The sequence below is a fragment of the Perognathus longimembris genome, chromosome 3, assembly GCF_023159225.1.
Source record: "Perognathus longimembris pacificus isolate PPM17 chromosome 3, ASM2315922v1, whole genome shotgun sequence".
In the NCBI taxonomy this organism is placed as follows: domain Eukaryota; kingdom Metazoa; phylum Chordata; class Mammalia; order Rodentia; family Heteromyidae; genus Perognathus; species Perognathus longimembris.
In genome coordinates this window covers 2,957,151-2,980,799 of record NC_063163.1, presented here as the reverse complement: position 1 = coordinate 2,980,799, position 23,649 = coordinate 2,957,151, and the positions used below count along the sequence as shown (strand labels likewise).

Here is a 23,649-nt window from a genome sequence, read left to right as displayed (position 1 = left end):
GACGTGGGTATATATTGTATGAAAAATGGAATGAGATGATTTTTGAAGGAACAGAGACTGAATTTATTTTGTCAGAATGAATATGGGCATTCTATTCCACCGTGTGTGGACAACAGCTACTAAAAATAATCAGTCGCTGAAATTAGTCTCATCAGTGATTGTGTTCATTTTGTAAGGAAGCGGTTGCCTGTTCTGGGTCCCTCCGTTTCGTTCCTTCATTATATCCAGTGGAAATGGTATGTGAACCACATAGGTGGCAGAAATAAATGCTAGGAATGAGATTCTTCTCTTATAACAAGAATACAGGACGATGACAAGACAAATGTCCTGTGGGGAATAGAAACTCCGGCCCAGCAGGCCAAGCTCTGAGAGGAAAGACTCTCTTCTCTTCTCTCCCCTGCCATCTTCATTGTTTCTCTCCGTTCCTGAAAACATCTTTGGGGGAGGAGGAGGGACTCCCCTCTCATAGCAACGAATGATGTCATCCATTGTCTTCCATCGCTATTCTCTCTGTACGAAAGCCAAAACCTTAGAGCCCTTGAGCACGAAGGGAACTTTATCTATTGCAAAGGGTAAGAGAAAATGAACAAATCATTTTTTTTTTTTTGGTCTGTTTCATTGCCCCGTGATTAGAAAGGGTAACTGCTTGTTATACCAGGTAGGTACAACTTATACCATAGGAATGTGTTATTTTCCATGAGGACAGAAAGAGCTGCGGTTAAAAATAGAAGCCACATGCAGAACGCCAAAGAGCGGGGAGTGTGGAATAGCCGTCCACGGCAGAGTTTGACAGATGGCCGCTAGAGGCTTGTGGTGCCCTTCGATTGCTCTCCTTAGCCCTGCTCACCCCCGGCCTATGGGAATCTGCAACTACCACCACTGTCAATGCTCACTCGTACAAGTATTTGACAGGCAAAGTTGGATTGGTTAGCGTTTACCCCCCCCCCCCAAATCCACTCCAGTTTTCCCCTTCCTATGCCCAGAAAAAGCACCATAGTTTCACAAACGAAGATGTGGTACCTACATGTGTGCATATGTACACAGATTAGTGTGTTTCTATTTGTTTAAAAAAAAAAAGTTCTTAAAATGAGGAAGAAAAAAACTGGAGAATTTTTCATTTTTGGTGTTTTTTTTTTTGTATATTTGTGCAGACCACTTGAGGATTTTCAGTCTCAACAAAACACTATTAAAACAAAGAATCTAGTAAAATATTTGTGCATGTACTGCTAAACAGTTCTAGCAATTTTATTAAGCAATACCTTTATTATTTTTGAATATTCTTAACAGACTGGAACAAAACATTTTATTCAAAACAAAATATGCATACTATACGCATGTCGCAAGGGTTAAGTATGATGCAGAGGTTCAAGTCTGTTTGAACAAAAACAAATGTCTGGGGGAATTTCAGAGCTATAAAGTCAATAACTAAATTTTGTATGCTAAGAGGATTTTCTCTATGGATATTTCCTTCAACTCCAGCCACACAGCAAACTGATCCGAAGTGCACTTCCCAAATATAGTCAGAGAATAGGAAGGAATGTAAAGTGTCTTTTTTTTAAAAATTATTTGTTTTGTTTTGTTTGTTTGATTTTTTTTTTTAAAAACAGCCCTTATTAACTCTTCCTTCCACCGGTCCTACTGTAAACGCATAAAAGCCTTTTATTTTATTTTTTTTTTCCAGAAAGCAAATCCATATACACTCAGCAGGTGAAATGTTGTTCCCACAAAGAAAAAGAAAAATACAAACAGTAACCAGACTTTTCACTTCCTCGGCTCCTAGGACATGTTAGAGCCAGAAGGGTTTTTGCACTTTAATAGAAATGGCTGACTTGTTTGGTTTATAAAAGAAGCTGTTCCTCCATCACCATGCAGAAATGCACACCCTTCGTCCTGGGAATCATGGTCGAGCCTTTGCCGGGGGGGGGGAAAGTGGGACAAGGTGGATTCTCCTGTGTGTGCCGGGGGTAGCTCTATCTCGGGGGCTCCTACCATCTCTCCCCCTGGGAGGAGGGAGGGGAGGGGGGGCCGGGGATTCCGTCTTGGTCTCCTGATGCCCCCCCCCCCCCACCACCCCGTGTGTTTGCCGCTGATACCTGCCTGCAAGGGAGACACCAAGGGGGACCTCCATCTCCTGGGAAGGACTGGCCCGCATGTCTGCTCCTGTCCAAACCACCAGCCAGGAAAGGACCAGAACAGTTGGGAACGGGAACACACAGGGGAGCAGCTTAGGTCATGATAGCTTTGTAAATTCCTCCTCCCCCCCCCCACCCCCGCCTTCTCTATTTTAGAGTGTTTTCAACATAGAAACGTGTGGACCGTCTGATGCCACCACCACCAGCGCATGCTCTCCAGCCGGGCCCCTGGGATCCTCACGGTTTGGGTTTGTGCAACAGCGAGGAGCACACCCACCACTGTGGTTACACGGACAGAAGCAAGCAATGTTGTTTGCCAAGGGCACAAGACAAGGGCGAGGGGGAGGGGGAGGGGGAGGGGGAGGGGGAGGGGGAGGGGAAGGCCGCGGGGGGGGGGGGGGGGCCAGGGCGGGTTGTGGGAGGAGGGCGAGTTAGGGAGCGTTTTTTATTTTTTTTGTTGTTGTTGTTTACTTTTTTTTGTATTTTTTTTTGTATTTTTTAATTTTTTTTTTTTGGTTTTTGTTTTGTTTTGTTTTGTTTTGCTATACCAGGAGGACATAGCAGTTAATTCCTCTAATAGAAACGGACAAGGACGTAGAGACAGAACTATCTGATGAACACACACACACACGATGTCTAGAAATAGATAGGTTAGAGATCAGACAGTGAAAAGACTTAAGTTTACCTCTGAGAAAAACCATCCCCGAACATAAATCCTGTATTAACAAGTGCAGGAAAAAAAAAAAAAAAAGAAAGAAAAAGAAAGGAAACCCGAACCGGAACGGAAGCAAAGAAAACCTGCAAACATTAAAACACAGCGTAGAAAATGGTGTGAGAAATCGAGAGTCACTTCAGAGCCTTGGAGTCCGTAAAAAGCTGCGATTGGGTCCTGGCTGGGCGCCGAGTGATCTGTTGGATGTTACCCTAGGGGCCTGGCGAGAAGGGGTGAGGCGGTCAAAGCACCCAGGGGCTGCCCCGGTGGACAGCAGCAGGTGCATTTGCCTGGTGGGCCGGCTGCGTGGGTTGGAGGTGCAGGTCCCCGGTCGGTCAGTCCTCGTTGGGTGGGTTTTCGTCTAGTGGGGGGAGGCCCCCCACGCCCAGGCCGGTGGTGTTGAGCGCCACCGAGGCGGTGAGCACGGAGTGCAGGAGGATGAGGACCAGGACGCACAGTTTGAGTCTGCCGTGGCACAGTCTCGTGGCCGAGGACGCGGTGAGCGAGGTCCTGTGACAGGAGTCTCTCCTGCCCGGGGCCCCTCTGTGCGGACGGCTGGGCTTCTCCTCTCTCCTGACGTCACAGCATTCGGGTTCAGCATTGGTGAAGAAGGGTTCATAGAGCCCTGCGGGAGGAAAAGAGCAGAGGGTGAGAAACGGGAGGTCGGGGCGGGGCGGTGGGGGGGCGGTGGACGCCCCAAGAAGCTCAGCGGGGGACAACCTGAGCCGCCAGAACTCTTGCGTACTTATTGTTTACGATTAGTATTTTACGTATGGTTTCGGTAATAGTCAGGTCCACGCAACAGATGACACCTCACAGGTCAGCTGCTGTTGGGTTCTTTCATCGTCCTGTCCTTTATTTCGGAATCAGAGCCTGCAGTTTCTGGATCCACGTTCGAGACCCAGCGTAGTCCACCACGCTCGGTTCTTTAACGGGAATGGGATCAAACGATGCCGGGCCTAAGTGCACACGAGGGGGATTTGTGCAGGCCAACCGCAATTTCGTAGCTCCGAGGGCCCTGTTTGCACTTGCTCGCCCTCTCTGGTCCTCACTGGGCCTTGAGTCCCTGTCTGCGTGCAAGGGCCTGGCTACTCACACAGCGTGCCCGGGACAGGCTACCTGGAGGTCAGGCACTTCATTGAGTTCCTAAATCTTCCCTTGCTGCTTTCACTCGCCATGCTGTTGGTCGCTTCCTAGATTGCAGCCTTGACTAACTGGTGTCTGACCGGCAGTAGTCAGCAGCCTTCTGCTCTTAGTGTCTCCTCCCTTCCAATGGATCTGAGACTTGGCGTTTTGGTGGTTATCTCTCTCTCTCTCTCTTGTTCCTTGTGTCTTCTTTTCTAAGCTCCTTGATACATTGCTCCATTCTCTCCTTTCCCCTTCTTCCTCTGAACATATGTATTGTTCCCACTTGATAAATGCATGCAGTGAAACTTCCAACGTGATGCAAAGCTTCAAATGACTGCCTCTCTGCCATCTTTCCCATCCTGTGCCTCGCTGTGCCATAGACAAGTCTCCTTCGTGGCTATACCAGCCAACGGGCAGTTGCACTTTACAGGTGACTAAACCGCGTTTCACATGGTTATTAGAACGAATGCAAACTTTGTCACAAGACTCTCCTATTTGAAAAACTTCCCCAGTACACTTGTAATGATTGAATGAGATTTTGCATAACACTTGAAAGTGTGCTCAGTACACAGAAATGACTCAGAAATGCTGGCTACTGTGAATAACGATAGTTATCCATGATGGTTCACAGATACACCCATGTAATGAAATCTGGAATGCTTTTCTCAATATCCGGGTTCACTGTTCAGCTTCCCTGCAATCCAGGGCCACTGGAAGGGGGGAACCCAGGTCTGCACCCCTAACCAACTGCTTTTTCTTCCTGGGAGTTCTCTCATTGTACTGTGCCTCAACTCACTGTTCTCCCAGGTGGGGCTCAAATGGAACTTTCTAGAAGCCTACACAAAGGCTCTTGGTGAAGGTAATCCCATTCTCCTGCATTCCTTTCCGTCACAGCTGCCCATTTCTGTGTCTGTGGCTTTGTCCAGCTCCCTCCTTAAAACCATGAGCTACACATTTCAGCACTGGGTTCTCAACATGTGGCAGAACACATAAAAACTAGATATTTAGTAAGCATTGATGGCACGAAGAAACTAAGTACAGTGGTTTGATTAAACAAAAAGAATCTTTTAAAATAATATATGCTTCCGTCTTCAGTTTCTGTTAAAGAAATAGCCATGGTATCTTTATAATGATGCTTACAATATTCATTTCTTCTTAGGCATTCAAAGGTAAACTTCACCTTCGCCTAGGAAGAATATGGAAAAAAAAGCTGAATTAATGAGGTCTGCAGCTGCGACATTTTTTTTTATTGTATGATATTTTCTTTGCTCATATATGATACCTCATTGAGAGGCTGACCATTTATTGAAATGGGTGTTTCCCAATGCTATATTCTGCACCTTAAGAAGTTTATACAGCAACTATGAAAACAAGAATGGACAGACTATTTAAATCCACATTTTTACAATGTTAGCCAGAATCTTAACATCATGTAAGTAAGGCACTCTTCAAAAGTTGTCCTGAAGTTGACATGGTAATTTATAACTAACATTTTTTCCCAGAAAGAATCATGAATTTAATACAGGCCAATAAAGCAAGACTTCCATTTGACTGGCACAACTCATATTCTTTCCTTTTTGCCCTCTACATTTTCTTTAATGTGTTGATTCTGGGGTTGAACTCAAGACCTAGGCGCTGTCCCTGAGCTTTTGTGCTCAAGGCTAGCGCTCTACCACTTGATCCACCCAGCTCCCCTTCCAGGCTTTTGGGTGCTTAGCTGCAGATAAGAGTCTCATGGATTTTCCTTCCAGGCTGGTTTTGAACCTCAATCCTCAGATCGCTACTTTCTGAGTGGTTAGGACTGACGCCACCGCACGTTCTAATGACACTTCTTATTCAGTGTTATCTCTGCTCATATGCAAATGCTCAAATAATTCCAGAGGGTGTCTAGCAAAACACGCAAACAACACCCTCCTCCATGCACTTCACCTCAAAGACTTCCTTCTCGGGTGCAAGTAACTGCACCTCTCTTAGCATTGGTTTGGAAGGGATCTCTTCTATCTGTCCTGCTTCTGAGCACCACCTGTGGGATTTCTCCTCAGGAAAGGTGGAGGTACGCCCTTCTTCCAGCAAATTCACTGCCTCCGCACCGTGGCTGCTCCTGGCATGCTGGGACCTCAGTCACAGCTGCTTCTCCTTCTCTACCCCTGTGCCGAAGGCTCGATTCCACTTGCTCACTAACTCACGCTCAAGTGCACGGGCTCACCTGTGCCGGGCCTGACACCCACCCGGCCCCCCTCCCCGAGGAAATCCCTGCAGGGCCTCTGACCGTCCGCAGGGAGGGCTAAGGGTTACACACGAGCGTAACCGCGGTACCTCTGTGGTGTATCTCGTGGTGTTCCCATGCATGCATCTCTTGTATCATCTTTCAATAGTTTGAACACGTGCATTGACTCAAGTTTAACATTTCTTTCTTGGTGAAAACATTCACGTCCTTTGTCTAGATTGAACTCAGGGGCCACGTACTTACCAGGCAAACCCTCTACTACGCGCGCTGTGGCCAGCCCTGCGGTTTTCCTTGCGTTTGACACAGGCTGTCACTAACTGTGCCTCGGTATCCCTAGCATGACTCTCTCTCCTCCCGGGGACCACTGTTCAACCTTTCCCCCATCTCCTCTCCCCACCACTCTCCTCAGCCTTCTGTAAGAGCCACTGAACTCTTCGTTTTAATGAGAGCCACTTTTTTCTTTTTTTTTTTAATTCTGCATAAAAGTGGGAATGTGCATCTGTTTGTCCATGCTCTGCTGGTTCCTCCTAATACAAAGATGTCCAGGTCCATCTGTGCTTTTGGGGGGGATGAGACAGTTTCATTCTTTTGTTACTATTTTGGAATAATAGTCTACTGTGAATATGCACAACCCCTCCTTTATCTGACTCTCTCTCTCTCTCGGTGCCTGTGGCAGAGCTGCGGTCATGCTCTTCGACATAGTGATTTCATTTCCTTTGGGCAGGGGTGGGCCGTTGGACCCTACGGTCATTCTATCTCTCGCGTGTTGAAGAACCTCCCTACTGTTTTCCGTAATGGTTGCGCTCATTTGCATTCCCACTGAGGGCATGTAGGGGCCCCTGGTCTTCAGCTCCTCCTTTCAGATCAGTATTTCTCTCTGTTGATGGCAGCCTTTTCTAACTGGGGCCACAAGGTGTCTCTTGTGAGATCCAGGTGCTTCCGCCTTTCTTACTCTTGTTGTACTCTGTGCCCCATTCTTTCTCATGTTGGTGGTCCACAAACTCGAACGTCTTCAATCGCAATTGCTTGTTGGGGGCATTGACAAGCTGGTGCCTGCTGAACAAAGTGTTTATTCTGCATTGTGTCTACTTGATTGTTTGGCTGGGTATGGAATTCTCGCTTATAAACTGTCATCCTTCGAATCCATTCAGACATCGCTTCCATGCTTCATTGTTAGACTCCAGGATATGGCCTTTAATTTTGGGATCTCGCCTACTTTGTGTCTCTTATCCTTGCTCCTCTGTTTTCTGGAAGGCTTAGCACATTTTAGTATGTCATCATCTTGCTGAATTTTCATTCCTGTTTTCTATGTGGCTTCAACGTCCAGGGGCTCTTTCGTGTAATCTTGAAGTTGCTTTTGAAGTATAACTGTTCTCCGCTCACAATGACTAGACAGGTATCTCACAGGCATAACTATATATATATATACACACAATTCCTCAGTTACATATGTATGCATTTGTATTTTCTATATTTATGTACATGCAACATATGTATGCAGTATGCATGGGTTTATTCTGAGGATTCTTGAAATCTTATTGCTTCTCTGTTTCCTTCACTCCTTGACTTGAACTAACATTCTTCCCTCTCCTTCAGCTCCATTGTTCTTTTTGGCTTGTCTCACAGGTTTTCATGTCATCCCCTCACTAAAATCGCTGACGTCCGACACGTTAGTAGGACGCTTGACAAGAAGGTACGTGGTAGCACCTTTCCGAGCTGTCCAAATGAGGAAACTTATAAACTTCGGCCTTTACGTTAATCCAGGCAGTGTCGGTCCTGGAGGGAGGATGCCCAGCTTCCAGGTTTGGGGGAGTGAGCTGAGAGGAACATAATTTAGAGAGGGCCTCGTCTCAGTGGACACATTCTCTGGCTGGCTACCTGGCCTGGTCCTGGGCTTGCTGTCTGAAAAGCAGACAGCTTTCTCTGAAAGAATGACTCCACCAACGTCGTTCTGATGGAGGGCAGAAGGCAGCTGGGAGGAGCCTGCTCCTTCCCCAGGTCAGGCTGGCCTCCCTCCTTTGTCCTGGGCCTCCCGCCCCAGCCCCAGCCCAGGCGGCAGAACCCAGAGGGGAAGTCTGGCAGGCTTTCCCCTCCACCGCAGGAGCCTCTGCTCCCCTTGGCGCAGAAGTCCTCTGCATGCTCCCGCTTTCCACCTGCTTTCCAAGGGTTTGGGTTGTTGCCGCTGCACCCCCTTGTGTTTGTCGGTTGGGACTTCCTAGAACACTTTGCGATCCTCCCGGGTTTTGTGCTCCTCTCTGTCTGAACCCTGTCCTGCTGGCCTGCGGGCCCCGTTTCTGTATACGGAGGACACACAGCCTTCTGAGGAAATCGTTCCTTGTCCTCTGTGCAGTAGGACATGCCCCCTGCCACCGGGAGCTCCCTTGGGAGGGAGGGCGGCTCTGCTCCACTCAGGAGTGCAGACATGGGGGGTATCGCGGGCCTGGAAGGTCCCAGGACGCCTCCCTAGGAAACCCAACTTGAAATCACCCTCCGAGGAAGTCTGAGGACACATTTCCAACTGAAAACAAATCATTTCTCAACCATAACCTCATTGCACAAATGGATGGACAATTAGAGTTAGAAAGTGGGGGGTGGAGTGGAAGAGCAATTGTCAGGAAGTAAAAGGTCCTGAGACGTTTTGCTTACAAACTGTTGTTTGCAATGAATCATTACTTGCTGTTTGCATTGGGCAATGATAATGAGGATTGCTATTTTATTGCAGTAACCTAATGTGTGTGTGTGTGTGAAGATAAAATACCACGGAGAAGCTGTGTAGCCTGTCAAATGGTAAAATCTCACCTATCTCCCTTTGTTGAACGACAGAAGAAGGAATTTCCAGTCTATTTTTATCAAGGCGTGTACACACACACACACACACACACACACACACACACTTAGATTGTGTATTTAAAAGTATTTATGTGGCCAGGTACCGGTGGCTCTTGTCTGTCACCCCAGTTAATCAGGAGGCTGAGAACTGATGACCTCAGTTGGAAGTCAGCCCGGATAGAAAAGTCCCCACGAGATTCCTATACTCCAATTAACCGCTCTACAGCTGGAAATGGGGCTGGGGCTACAAGTGATGGAGCCTTGAGTAAAAGAGCTCAGGGATAGCACCCGAACCCTGAGTTCAAGCCCCATGACCACCAACAAAAAGAAAGTATATCTGATGTGAGACTGCAAGAGAATACTATTCTTTAACTGATTTTCTTTTATTTATTTTAGATCACATGTATGTCCAAGTGAAATTATATAATATATATTATGTAGTATTGTAAACAAAGGCATTTTTTTTTCTTTTTGCCAGTCCTGGGCCTTAGACTCAGGGCCTGAGCACTGTCCCTGGCTTCCTTTTTGCTCAAGGCTAGCACTCTGCCACTTGAGCCATAGCACCACTCCTGGCTGTTTTCTGTACATGTGGTGCTGGGGAATCGAACCCAGGGCTTCATGTATACAAGGCAAGCACTCTTGCCACCGGGCCGTATTCCCAGCCACAAACATCAGCATTTATGTGCTTTAAAACAGACAACATGGCACAGCATTTAGAAAGTTCCTGAAGTACTCTTTCAAGAGTGCCGGGTTAAGTGCAGACAGTCTGCAGCCAAAAGCTAACCACCTATTCCAGTTTTCATTGCTCTAAACCTGAAGAATGATATTAAATGAAATTTAAATCAAAGGCCACATTCGAATGGCAAGAAGATATACAGAGATCTATTGCTTCATTAAGACCGTACACCAAGGTCAGAAACAAACCGGGTGTTTGAAATGTCTAGAAGCTAAGCTGAGAATTTCCTCTGAAACTCAACATTCCCAAACCTCGCTAGCCTTTGCCAGAACAAAGACTGTGTGCAGCCGGAGAGGATATAGTCTAAACAGAAACCCAATGCGTCCTGTCAAATATCACGTTTCACTTTGTTATTTTCCTGAGAAAATGGTCACGGGGATTGTTTTTAATTATGAACAACGTATGCTGAGGAAAGGGCAACAAAAAAAGTTAATGGACCCCGAATTGACATTCACCAAATATATCTTCTAATTTTCCACTCTCGTTCTAATGAATCCTGAGAGGGCTGCCCGGATGCTGGTGGAACTTTCCAGAATGATACCCAGAGGGTTGAGGACTCCTGGAGGAGAGGCCAGGCATGGCAGGCAGGTGGGGTGTGTCTCCGCAGAACTGACGGGATGAAGGGCCCAGTCCCGCCTCTGGGTTCTAGTAAGTTCCCAAGGCCCAGCCAGCCAGCGGGAGACGGCCGGAGTCATCCGGAAGGAAATAAAACCTGCAGCTCTTTCCTCCCACGTCCCCGCCATCCCAGCGACACTTGCAACGCCTCTTTCCTCTTCAGGCTGGATTTCTTTCACACACGGGAAGGGCCTTTCAGGAGTTTCGTGAAGAGCTTTGGAGATAAAAGAGATTTGAGAGCGAGCTCCGCGTGGACTTCTACTTCAGGAGCACGTGAGGAAATGGCTCCTCTCTCGTGGACATGGCTCACCTTGTGCTGCGTGCCACCCAGCTCAGTGATGGTTTCCTGCATCTCATCGCCCAGGAAACCACATAAAGAAAACCACATGGCCCTTTCTGAGAAGATGACTGATTCTCTTCTCTTCCTAGTTGTGTTTCGTTATTTATCTCTGTGGCACAGTATAGCTCTCTCATCCTTTTTTTTTTTTTTCCACATTTGTACTTACTGAATGTTTTTGAATGACTGTGCGTATACTTTCCGGTAGAAATATTTTAATGAATGCAACTTTATAGGAAGGAGTGCCGTGGTATTGTCGAATATGTGATCAAAGTGGTTGGGTTTTAAGAAGACCTGGTTTCCTGCCTAGAAAAGCATTCCATAGTGCTGAGTGCTGGGTGCTAGGGGATGCTGGTTTGGAACACAGTATTGTTAACGCCAACAACCAAGAACGGAGGAGAGGCTGGGCTTCCCTCACCCATTTCTCAGAGGAGGCTTCCGGAAAATTTACATGGCTTCCTTGTTTCAAGCTTGCTGAACATCCATTATCTCTCCCAGGAAAAGCACATAAGAGTCCTTCCTGATCCCATGTGTGCGGTTCTGGTTCCAGTGGGGCTAACCATCCCCCCCCACCCCCCTCCACCCTTGCGTGCAAGAGAAGCCCCGAGTCTTCCTGGCAGAGAACTTCGTCCTGCCTCCTGACCGTGTTCACGTGTGGATGGGAGATGCCAGCCCAGGACATGTCCGCTGTGACCGAGGCTGAGGGGCCTCCTCCCGCTGAAGCGCTCAGAGTGAGAGGTGATGGTGTGAATCTTCGGAGGAAATCAACTCACAGACAGAAAAGGGAGCTCCGAGGTGACAAGAAACAGCTGGTGGACTGTCCCTGGAGCTTGTGCTGGGGCGGGGACAGAGCTGTGCTTGCATATTTCTCAACTGGCATTCACACACATAGGATAGACATGCAAAAGGATATGTCTGTCTGTCTGTCTGTCTACTACCCATCTATCACCTATCTATCTATCTATCTATCTATCTATCTATCTATCTATCTGTCTGTCTGTCTATCTATCTATCTATCTATCTATCTATCTATCTATCTATCTATTTGTCTGTCTGTCTATCTATCTATCTATCTGTCTGTCTGTCTGTCTGTCTGTCTATCTATCTATCTGTCTGTCTGTCTATCTGTATGTATGTCTATCTATTCTATCTATCTATCTATCTATCTATCTATCTATCTATCTATCTATCTATCTATCTCCCCATCCATCCAGAACAGGTATACAGTTTATGGTGTGTGAGAGGAGAAAACAAAGGATGCAGACGGAAATAAGCTTGCTCCCTAGGACTGTCTGGGTGTTGCTAACCTAACCACAGGAAAGAGGTTAACACGGGCAGGAGGAGAAGGCTGGCAAGGAAGATGTGATGTTATTCGACTCGTCCACCATTCCTGGCTTCGAGGGTGGAGGAAGGAAGCTGAACAAGGACAATTTCTGGCTGTAGGCCAGAAAAGAAATAGGGACCTGTCTTCAAAGACTTCAGAAAGCTGAGTCCTGTCGACTTTCTTTAGGAAAGGTTGGAACATAGTCATGGGACCTACAGGCCTCGGACAGGATCGGCCTGCAGGGCCTGTGGACGAGCCATGTGAGCTGGGTGGAGTTTCTCACCTGACAGGAGCTCGTGGTCTGCAAATCAATCTGATGTCTTCATGGAGACCTTTTTCGTGGAAAGACCGAGGGAAGTGGACAGAGCTCAGAATCATTTTGTGGGAAGGACAAAGATTGGGAATTTGAAAGCCACTTGGGAAATAGTTTCAAACGTTTCAGAAAACTCTTAGCTTGTGTTTTCTGGTAAACGTACATAAGAAGTTCATAAACTCGAGCCGCGGGTGAGAGAACACACACATTTCCAAATGGGAGTACGTTTTCTTTTATCCTTCTTGCTTGGGTTTTTATTCTGTTTTTTCCATACGTCGGTGTTACCGTTTAGAGAAGTTTGAGATCCTCTACGGCGTAAAGCAGAAATCCGAGAGAGGGGTGGGATTTTCCAGCGAGGCCACGGAACGCAGTTGACTCCTGAGACGGAGGGTTCTCGCATTCAGAGCTCAAAACCGTCCAGCTGTTGAAAGGCGGAAAACCAGGTGCATCCTGGGGGACCCAGTGGAGCTTCGCGGTCGTTCTACATTGCCTCGCCGTCTAACTTCAAATGACGGGGCACGCTCCTTCCTCCTCTTCCTTTCCCGTAAGGACTCAGTTCTGATCCTGTAGGCCCTGCGGGCTGAGCTCTCCTCACTTTTTATCGTTTTTGAAGATCGCACCCGGTCCCCAAACCCCGTGGAACCAGTGACGTAGGCAACGTTTGCCGTCACGTGAGAGAACTGATTTTTGTTCTTGGAGAAGCACCGTCGGGCACGTAGGTCTGGTTCTCGGAGTGCCAGCCGTGTCCTGTGCGTCCGTCTGATGGTGGACCCGCAGGGCGGGCTTGTGTTGGGCTGGACATCACAGCCTGCAGCCCGAGGGAGTGCTGTGGGCTCTGAACTGTGCGTGTTGTGTTGCACGCCCAGCTGCCTGTAGAGACGGGGAGAGACACACTGCGTGCGGCTCCCTAGCGTGCACCCAGCCCTAACCCAGGCGTCCTAATTCCTGCGCCATCCAGCACTGTCCAGATGCTTCCCTAAGGACCATGGTTCAAAGCTAGCCTAAGGCAGGAAAGTGCATGAGACCCTTTATGGCCAACAAACCAGCAAAAAGCCAGAAGTGGAGGGGTGGCTCAAGTGGTAGAGCACCAGCTGCGTGAAAACGTCGAGCGAGCCCGTGCGGGCTTGGGTTCAAGTCCCAGCAAGGCTATGCTAAGTCACCAAGGTGAGCCCGCTGGAATCCACGGGGGGGGGGCTCCTTCAGGGCGTCCTCGGTCTCTCTACGACGGGGGAGACCTTGCTGCGGTCCGGCAGGCGTGGCTTTTCCCTCTGCGGCCTGGCCCCGGGCCTTGCCTTGCTTGCAGCTCCAGGCCCCCGCCTCGCCGCCTGCTTCCCGCCCCCCCCCCCCACTCCACGCTGGGCACCTTGAGCGGGAGAAGAGCTGGGGGACGGCGCCCAGGCCCTGAGTTCAAGCCCCACGACTGACAAAGAAGCAGGCACCCTCTCGCATTTAGGCTATGGACGAGTGATGTGAACATCTTAAAGGAAAGGCACCGTCAATACCGCATACGATAGCTGTTCCCAAAATCATAAATGAGCCGTGTGGTATTGGGAGCCCTGCTTGTCTGCTCTGAACCTTCAAGCACCTCAAGAAACCCAGAGTTGGAGACTCACGTGTGTGTGCGTGTGCGTCCATGCATGCACGCGTATACGTGTGTATGTGTGTCTGCGTGCCTATGCTTGTAAGGGCATATGTTCTGTGTGTATGAAGGTATGCATGCGTGTATGTGTGCGTGTGGATGTGCACACATGTACGTATCAGCGCATGTATTGCATGCCTGTGCATGTATGTCTGTGTTTGCAAGCGTGGGTGTGTATATATGTGAGTACATGCACGCATGCATGTGTGTGAATGTGCACATGTGTGTGGGTATACATGTTGGTGTATGTGTGTATATGTCTATGTGTGCATGTGCGCGTACATGTATGATTATGTGCACCCCCGGCTGATAGAAAGCGGAAGCCCCTGGTGCTGGGCCCGGCTCTGGCTCTGGTTGTGGCTTGCAGGGCGGCCCGGAGCTGGCGAAGCGCACGAGCCGGGATCGAACGTCCTTTCCCGGGATGCATTTTCAGTCGCGGATAGCGGAGCGACGGCGGGGGGCCCCCGCGAGGCGGAGCTCGCTCCCGCCCTTCCGTGGGAACCTGCGTGGACATTGCACGCGCTCGGGGGACAGGAGCCCCGGCTGGCTCGCGAATGCCCCCACTCCTGGGCAGGCGAGGTAGTTCTTGAGTCAGTGTGCGCCCTGTCCTCCCCGAGCTTCTGGAAAGGCGAGACCCGGAGTGGGCAGCCGGGCACCGCGCAAACGCCAGCCCCCGGGCTCCACGCACGTTCTCCTGTTCCGGGGGACACCGGGGGGGGCCCCCAGCGGGGACGAGGCCTCTGTGATGTGGTCAGCGCTGACGTGAGGTTCCCCGGGGGCCCCACAAAGGAAGCCAACTTCCCAGACCCCAGACAAACCCACGGCCAAAGAACACTGGGCTTCCTAAGAGCAGTGAGCCAGACCCAAAGCAACAGAGACGCCATGGTTTCCATCACCGGCAATAACTAGGATACGTCCAGCTTCGTCCCAGCAGAGGGTCGCAATAGCTCAACAGCTGTGGACGTAGCATCACGTGAGGTGATGCGAGGCGAAATGAACCCCGGGATATGGAAACGAGTGGTTTGTCGTGGGGGTTGTTAAAGCCCTAAGTGAAATTGTTTTTCTCCACTGTTCATCTTCCCTATGGTTTAGCCCCTGTTGTCGCTGTATTTGATTCTGGTACCCTGGGTATTGTATCTATGCTTGTCTGAATTAGGGAAGGGAGGAGGAACATTAAAATAGTGAGATAGAGAGTAAAAGGCGAACCATTGCAGCAGTAATAATTACAAGACAATATGTTGTAAACTAACTTGGGGAGGGGGGTGGAATTGGGGAAGGAAAGAGGGTGGGAGGAAAATAAGGGAGGGGGTAACAAGTTGGACAAGAAATGTACTCACTACCTAACGTGTGTAACCGTAACCCCTCTGTACATCACCTGGACAAAACAAAACCAAGCAGAAAACATTGGCCTTAAATTTCAATGGTGATTAAGATTCTGCATGAACTGCAAATACAGTGAAGCACTCAGAGTTTTTGTGTCTGGTGAGTTTTGCATCAGAAAGCAAGAAGATGTCCACATCCTCCTCCTCTTCCCGTCTTCCTTCTCTTCCACCCACCCCTCCTTCTTCATCTCTCCCTGCCTCGGCCTCTCTGTCTGCATCTTGGTGTTTCCTGTCTCCAGAATGGAGAAGCCCCCCGAAAAACGAGCTACGCATCAAAGCAGTAGGAGAACGCAAATGACACAGCGCGTTGGCTTTATGTTCGTAGGCCGTGTGCGTGACCGCCGCGGCTCCCGTGGGTGAATGCCCTGCATCCATGTCTCTTGCGGGAGCCTTGGGTATATGCGGAGGGGCTGACTCTACTTTATTTGGGAGGAGAAAATGCCCTTTTCAGGAAAGCCCGTGCTTCCTTGGTGGCCCGCGGTCGCGGTCATGAGTTCACGCACAGGGGTGAATGTCCAGGGGAGCCCTCGAGCACTTCCTATCCGTGGGTCCCCGGAACAGCTGTAGCCAGTGCATGGGGTTAGGGAATCCTTGGATGCATCTCAGCACAGCCTCGTTTGGAGACCCTTTGTCATCTCGTATGTGAAGAGGGGATTTGTGTACCAGACCAAGCCATGGGGTTACAAGAATCCCAGCAGTATCATTCGTGCGTGGGTTTTGTCTCCTACAATATTACAGAGCAAGAATGATCGTACCAGTCTGGCACAGTATTTTAACTTTCCTTGGTATTCACCAGTTGTTTTTTTTTTTTTAAAGAAGCCTTTATGTCTTACTCTGTGTCTAAATGATGTACCATTCATAAGTATCTGGGGAAAAACCCCAAGTATGGTTGACAGTGTTTGGTCCAGCCCGAGACCTTTGTTGCAAGAAGTAAACATGTTTATTGCTAAACATAGGGTCCAATCGTATCTAGGGCTTACTGTGTGACTCACTATCAATATCCACACGCAACCACACCTGTGCACACACACACACGCCCACATACGCACGAGCGCACACAGACATACACGCACCCACGCACACGCACACAGAGACACACGCACAGAAAGCGCCTCTACGCGTCCGCACCTCCACGCCGATACACGCGTACAGTGCACACGCACACACACACACACAGGCGTGCGTGCACAACCTCGCCAGACACTTCTTCCGTTCTTGCGACTCATTAGAGACCAAGCCGCCGGAGGCAGCGCGGGGACTCTCCATTGATCACTAGTGGACAGAAAGAAACGCCTTTCCCGCCTCACGGCCCCGCTCCTGACGGCCTGTGGATGCTTCGCGCGTGGACTGCGGGTTGGGGTTCTCGGGGTTCTGGGAGGGACGGCCTGGAACACGGCTGCGTGAGTTGGGAAATCCGCAGCCTGAAGGAAGAAGAGCAGAGCCGGCCGGCCGCGCCCGGGCCGCGGGGCCCCAGCCCGCCCAGCCCCTACCTGTGCAGATGAAGCTGGAGAGGCCTCCGTAGATGACTTCGTCATTGTCGGGCAATATAAACGGACACCTCGTCTGGACCTCCAAACAGTATTGCTTGCAAGGAATTGTCTTTCTGCAGTTAAACTGCGTGACTTCAAAGTACTGGGAACAGAGCCAGGCTTTGTAGACAATCTGCAAAGCAATCAGAAAGACAAGAGTCAAGGCTACGGGACGACGATGGCACCGTCTCTGCCTGTGACAAAGGACAGGCCATACTCAAGTGCCTCCCGGGAGAAGCCCCCATTTGCAGCCGAGTTACAGAAGGGCAGCTCTGAGGGAGAAAGCACGGCCAGGCTGTGTGCTGTAAGAGCAAAGCAGCGTCCGGGGGCGCGTCTACGAAATGCCCCGAGTCTCCCCGCATCGCACTTAGGGCAGGTTAGCTCATGGGGTGAAAGGGGGAACCCAGGTTTTCCCAATGCAATGCTTGGGAAGGAAAGGGCATAATAAACCACCCTGCTGGTTATTCACTGCAGCAATCAAGGGGTCTGGTAGTTCCTCAATCGGACACAAGATGGCGCTAAGGCCTTTGCAACCAACCGCAGCCTGGGAGGCGTCTCCCAGCCAGTTAAGGCTGCTGCTGGCCTGCAGAACCTTTAAGCATCTCACTCAACGGCCTGGGAACTCGGGGTAGACCACACAGAGCACCGACAGTGGGCAACCAGGAGGGATTCACGCCGCTTAAGTTAACCATCACGGCCTGCTTTGAAGATGAGTGTTTTGGGGGTTCCCTGGACACGAAGGTATCGTGAACGCTGGACAGCGTTTATCAGTCTGGCTAGCAATGGCTGGTATTCATTCCGCTCTTTCTCACATCCCGGAGGGAATTGTCCACTGGGTTCCCAGAACGTTCCACCGCCCCCTCCCCACCCCCCCCCCCCCCCCCCCGGCTATGCGCTGCTGGGCACGAAGGAGAAGTAAGGAGAAGGAGTGGGCAACAGCTCACGGTGTTGAACCCGTCCCCTGCAGAGTTCCACGGCCTGTCTTGGGGACTGTTATTCTAGGTTTCAACTGAAAACCGTTTTTTGTTTTTTTTTTTGGTCTGGACTCACGAGGCCTGGAGACTGTGTTCCCCATTGAGCCCCCACCCATGGACCCGGAGCGGCGCTGGATTTTAACTTGTAATCCTTCTTGGGTTCAACACGAAGCGGTACCCCTTGATCCCAGTGCCTCCACACTGCGGACACACTAAACGAAGCAGTAACTTCACAACCGTCTAGGCCTTGGGGCAGCTAGTTTTAACCACCACTGGGAGGAAGTATAAGCAGTTGGGTAAAATAGGTTTACAGATGCAGGTCTAACATTGAAATTCCACTGGAATAAGAACTCACGCGTTGTCAGTATTTCTGGGAATCTGAAGCCTGGCTCTATGTATTTCCTTCTTTGTCAATTGTGGGGATTGACCTCAGGACCTGGGCATGGTTCCTGAGCCTCTTTGTGCTCAAGGCTAACCCTCTACCTCCAGCCACAGTGCCACTTCTGATTTTTTTGTTTGTTGGTTTGTTTTTTTGGGGTGTTTTTTTTTTGAGTGGTTAATAGCAGATAAGACTTTTCTGCCTGGGTTGGCTTTGAACCGCAATCCTCAGATCTCAACCTCCTGAGGACCTAGGAGATTCCGGCTGTGAGCCACCAGTGCCTGGCTCTATTTCCTTTTAAACCATCTTCCTACATAACTTTTGGAAATCGCACACCTTCCCACAGGCTTGCGTGTGAGTGTGCACCAGTTGCTCACACGAGGCTTTCCCCAGGGATTCCGATCACGGGGCTTAGGGACGGTCGATCACGGTGTCCCTGTCACAGTTGGAGCAGACCCCTTTGCCTCTGATGCAACCATTCTTCCCGTGCAGATTTCTTGTTTTTATGCAAAGTACTAGTCTGGGATTAAATGAGTCTATGTATTTATTTATGTCCGAACGTTAGATGGAAGTTTGAAGAGAAGTAGGCGTCAGTCTTGGAGTGGACAGCAGAATTTAAGATCTGTGGGCTACACTGCCTTCTGGGGTCAGATCCCTTCTGGTCAGTTCCGTGGTGAGCGTACCTGTCTCCCTACTGCGAGGAACTCTCTGTGAGTGCTGAGCTAAGTCAACTAACCACACTTGAGTTCCAGGCATAAGATATACCAGAAAGCAGAGGGAAGAAACCGCGTCACTTCAAATAAGAAAGACAGAGGAGGAAGGTTTTAGTGTCACTTAAGCGACTCTAGCGGAGACATATCTTTCTACAGCCAAGGTGTCGTCTTCTCTCTGTATAGACGGGTTTGTGGCAGAAGCAAGGCAAGCACACAAAACGGCTGCGAAAACATCCCAGAGCTAACCGGGAAACATTGGCCCGCAACGCAAGGAAACTCTCTCCAAGCTCGGAAGAGATGACTCGAAAAATAAGACGGTGTCAGTCAACATTTGGGAGCTGTTTTTGGACAGGCAGAGAAATACCTGGGAAGTGAGCGAGAGGCAAGGCCCCTGGCTAGGGGGTGAATCGTGAAGAGCCTCTGGCTTCCCGGCTGCTTCAATGCGAAATCAGTAGCGAGAGAGAGGAGAGAAGAGATAGGTACGTGAAGAAGACTTTCTTGCCACAGTGAAGTAAAGAAAGAAGACCAGCCATCTGCTGACATATGGAGTCACCAGACCTCTCAACTCGGGGCACTCACTGGTGGATTCCAGGGTTAGGACGCTGAGAGAAATAAATGGCTCCAAGATATGTTCCCCCATGTTTCTAGAAGTTTCAGAGGGAGAAGACTGCATCAAGCTAAACCCTTCCATGGTGGCATAAGGCTGAAGGCAGAACATTGGTAGTTTGCACGTGCTGCGGGATTTTCAAGGAGAAGTGAACGGGGAAGGGTCTGATTGTCTGACTTCCCAAGAGCCACGCAGCCTTGGGAGCTCGGAACTCTCTGGTATAATGGCTCGGCCCCTTCTCGTCAAGGAAAGGACTGGAGAAAACATTTTGTTTGCTTCTTTTAAAGGTATTTCCCCTTGCTGGTTGGATTGAGAGTCGTAGGAAGCATTCCCAAGCTGCAACCTAAACCAGGAGCAGACTCAGTCACCAAGTCAGTCTAAGAGAGAGCAGCTAACTGGGATCATGGTTTTCTCCTCCCCAAAGGGTAGTTTGCCCCTAGTAAGATCCTTGAGCCACGTTGGGTAGACAATCTACACATCAAGAAGCTGAGTTCTGGAAGCATTACCTGGACAGGGAGTGGACGGATTCTTCCTAGAGAGGAGGGCAAGGGGGAGGCTGGCCCTGGGGTTCCGGAGGCGGGGTGTCCCTAAGAGGAAGTCCTCCGTGTCATCCAGCAGCGCCTCCTGATTCGCACTGGGGCGGAGGCCCACAGCCACCTCAGAGCCAATGGCCTGGCGGAGGGGTTTGAAGAGCCCAGCGTGCAGCCCGGGGGCCTCCTTGCTCATCCCAGATCCCCACCGTATCCCTTGGCTTTTGCTCATGGCTTCTGCTCGTGGCTTTATGGCAGAGTGGCACACGGACTCTGTCTCTGCACACGAGCTGCACCGACTCTGCCCGGGGCCTCTCTACCCTTGCTTCGGTTTGCGGGGCGGGGGGGGGGGTGGTGGTGGTGGTGTGGTCCACTGGAAGGTGTGGTAGGGACAGCAGGGTGGGAGAGGACCAGCTATCCTAGTCCAAGAGAGTGGCAACCCTGAACTCAGATCTGCACATTTTAGGAAGACTGGCTTTGTTTGTCCCAGGACACGGAGCGTTCAGGACAACTGGCTGCTCAGCGCGTTCACAGAGCTGGAGGGAGGGAGGGAGGGAGGGAGGGAGGGAGGGAGGGAGGGAGGGAGGGAGGGAGGCTACCTGGGCTGGGGAACTGGAAGATGATGAGCAGGGTGCTGACCGAGCCCAGGGTGCCCTGGGGGGGGGGGGTGTCAGCAGGAAGCCAGCACCAGACCCAACCGTGGAGAAAAGCCCTGCCACCCTGGGCACCAGCAGCACGCGGTGACACACTTACACTCCCTCCACGCAGTTCTAAAAACGACCGCTTGACGACCACGCACCCGTGGAGGACCTCCCGCGAAATCACGGAGTTCTCCAGGCTAGTATCTCCCCCAAAGTCAGGTTCTTGGTACTTTATGGACACGTTTGCCTCCCTCCCCATCAACCGCATAACCCTGGAGCGCTGGGTGGCAGATTTACATTGTAACTATATGTCCGTTCGCCTGCTCAGAAAAAAAAAAAAAAAAGGTGGTGGCTACAGGTTATTTCTTTAATTGTCAAGGAAAATGTCCTCTCTTAAAAACGGTAGTAGGGGTGCAATGGCACACTCCTGTAATTCTAGCTACTGAAGGTCAGAAGCCCGAGGTTGGAAGCTAGCTTGAGCAGAAAAGTCCTTAAGGCTCTATCTCCAAAACAACCGGCAAAAAGTAGGGCTGGAGGTGTTGTGCAAACGACACCGCACCGGGTTGTGCTAGCAAGCTGAGGCGGTAGGAGTTCAAACTCCGGTGCTGGCGACAGCAGCAATTACGGCTGCCACCTCAGGTCGAGTCTGTTTTTCCTGGTCCCTGTGCATCGTTCGTGAGGCCTCGCTCCTCTCCTCTGTCACGTTCGTGGGTACATTTTATTGGATCCGTTTCTGTCAGCTCCACTGCTTTCCTGGCCTGAGTTTGGCACGTGGGGGGCTGAGATAATTGGCTTTGTAAGCTTTGGTCGGCAAGAGCAAGTGCCCGGGGCAGTTCTCCTGGGTGTCTAATGCATGTGGTTATAGCTTTAAGTGGGTGTGAAACTCAAAATAAAAGTCCACACTCACACGTCTGGATGTCTGTATTAGTGTCAACATCCAGTGAGCGCACACTGCAAATGGAAAGCAGTCATCTGTCCCGCGGTAGAAACGAGAGGCAATAGCCCTGCCTGCCCGACGTGGGGCCAGGCCTGCAGCAGGGGCCGCTGGGGTGGGCGGCTGAGAGCAGGCCTCTTCCTCCGCGTCGGGGAGACCCGTGCGTCCTTCAGTGCATTTCCTGAAGTCCAGGGATGTCTTCCCGTGGCCTGTCGGACCGCCATTCCCATCCTGTTACAACTCCCGGGCCATCCTTTACACCCTTCGGGAGTTGCCCACCTTTCCCGGTCTACCCAAGCCCTTACCAGCACCATGCTGACAGGGCCGGGGCACCTGTCACCTTTAGAACCCCACAGTCGGTCCACATGGGAGGCAGAATGTTCTGGAAGTTTTGGGCTCGCCTATCCCCAGCCTGCTAACCAGGGTGTGGTTACGTCAGGGCGACAGACGCAAAGCGAGTCCACCCCTCTGTGGTTTTCTGATTGGGTGACCTGCGTGCGCAGGAGAAAAGGGAAGTCAAGAGCAAACCCTGCCCCGGGAAAATCCGGACCGATTCCTGGAACCCCCTGCTTTTTCCTTCTTCAACTCGTGAGCCAGCCTTTCCTTCCCGACGCTTGCTCGCCCGCTGGATCCCATCCCAAATGTCCACCCCTGGCGTGTGAACCGACACCCTGCCACAAAACTTCTTCCCCCTTACGACAACAGGAAATACGGGCGAGCACCAACGCGTGTGCTGTTGAAGCCGCGGCCATCATGAGCGGGGTTCATTCTGGGATTCATAATCATTGACATGGGGACGGGTGGCCGTCGCGGAAGTTGCAGCTTCGGGGCTGCAGCTGGCGAGGGGCGTTGTTTAGAAGGATGGGGCTCTCTGGTTTATTCTCCGTGTCAAGCTGAGGAAACCTGCATAACGATGCTGCAATCTACCTACATCCAGGAGCTTAACCCCCAGCATCCCACCTTCAGCATTCTGTTTGGAGGATATATTCTTGTGTTCGCCAGTGAGTCATGTCCTCGCATTCACACCTGCTTGCATTTATCAGTGCTAGATATATAAACTACTAACTAGTAAACAAAAATACTAAGACATTTCTGTCACGCAATGCCAGTATTTAAAACCAACAACGTGCCTCTCCGTGCCGCACACGTTTCTAGACGAAATAAGCACGTGGATACATTTTTACTTATTCCATTTGAACACTGAAAATCACTACGGCGATAAAGATGCATGGCTTGTGGTACGGACGGTGGTAATGATGTTCTAAATGCACAGCTTGGACATTAAATTTGAACCAGGCAGGGTGGTTCCAGGAGTCAGCCTCTCAGGGACAGACGGCAGCAGGCAGGCCCGGCCTGGTATAGAGGGAGACCCTGTCTCTACTTAACCATGCCAAGAGGGACTGGAGGCAGACACCCGCAAGTAGAATGTCTGCCCAGCAATCTGAAGGCTTTGAGTTCAATCCCCTATCTATCTATCTATCTATCTATCTATCAACTATGTATATTTATATAACTTGGACTAAAATCCGGAGAAGTCATAAACATTTAAAACATTATCCCCCTGTAAATATGACAACATCCATAGCTACTACGTTTTCTGTATGATTCCATACCAGATATGAACTGGCTTACTGAAGCAAACAAATGAAAATAGAATAATGAAACCATACCAACTCCATATTAAACTGAGAAGGTTCAGAAAACATTTAAACTTAAGTATTGATGAACTAATGCAAAGAGGAACCATTCACTGTGAAAATGGATTTTTAAAAAAAACATTCTAACATGAAAATAACAATAAGATCTTGTCCATTAGCCTCCCATCCTTAGAGGTGCTAAGGACACAATGCAAAGCGCCATCATTTCTCCCTGAATTCAGCACCGTCGGGAACTCTCCAAGGCTCTGCAGATAGCCAGATTCTACTTCATTATCTGATCACAAAATGCCTCCTATCTGTCACTTCTTGT

General features: G+C 50.1%; 1 protein-coding gene across 2 annotated transcripts in view; it reads right to left on the bottom strand.

Moving 5' to 3' along the window:
• Nucleotides 1-2,562: 2,562 nt before the first annotated feature.
• Nucleotides 2,563-23,649, bottom strand: part of Nalf1 (NALCN channel auxiliary factor 1) — a 425,631-nt gene continuing 404,544 nt past the window's right edge. The window contains exons 2-4 of one of the 2 annotated variants that reach the window (XM_048341103.1): nucleotides 16,865-17,036; nucleotides 5,113-5,158; nucleotides 3,410-3,469 (exon numbers count right to left, since the gene is read on the bottom strand). In XM_048341103.1, coding sequence (XP_048197060.1) covers nucleotides 5,136-5,158; nucleotides 16,865-17,036 — 195 coding nt within the window. In that variant the 3' untranslated portion in view covers nucleotides 3,410-3,469; nucleotides 5,113-5,135. Of the gene's footprint in view, nucleotides 3,470-5,112; nucleotides 5,159-16,864; nucleotides 17,037-23,649 lie in introns of both variants that reach the window. The other variant, XM_048341102.1, reaches the window with a different exon arrangement.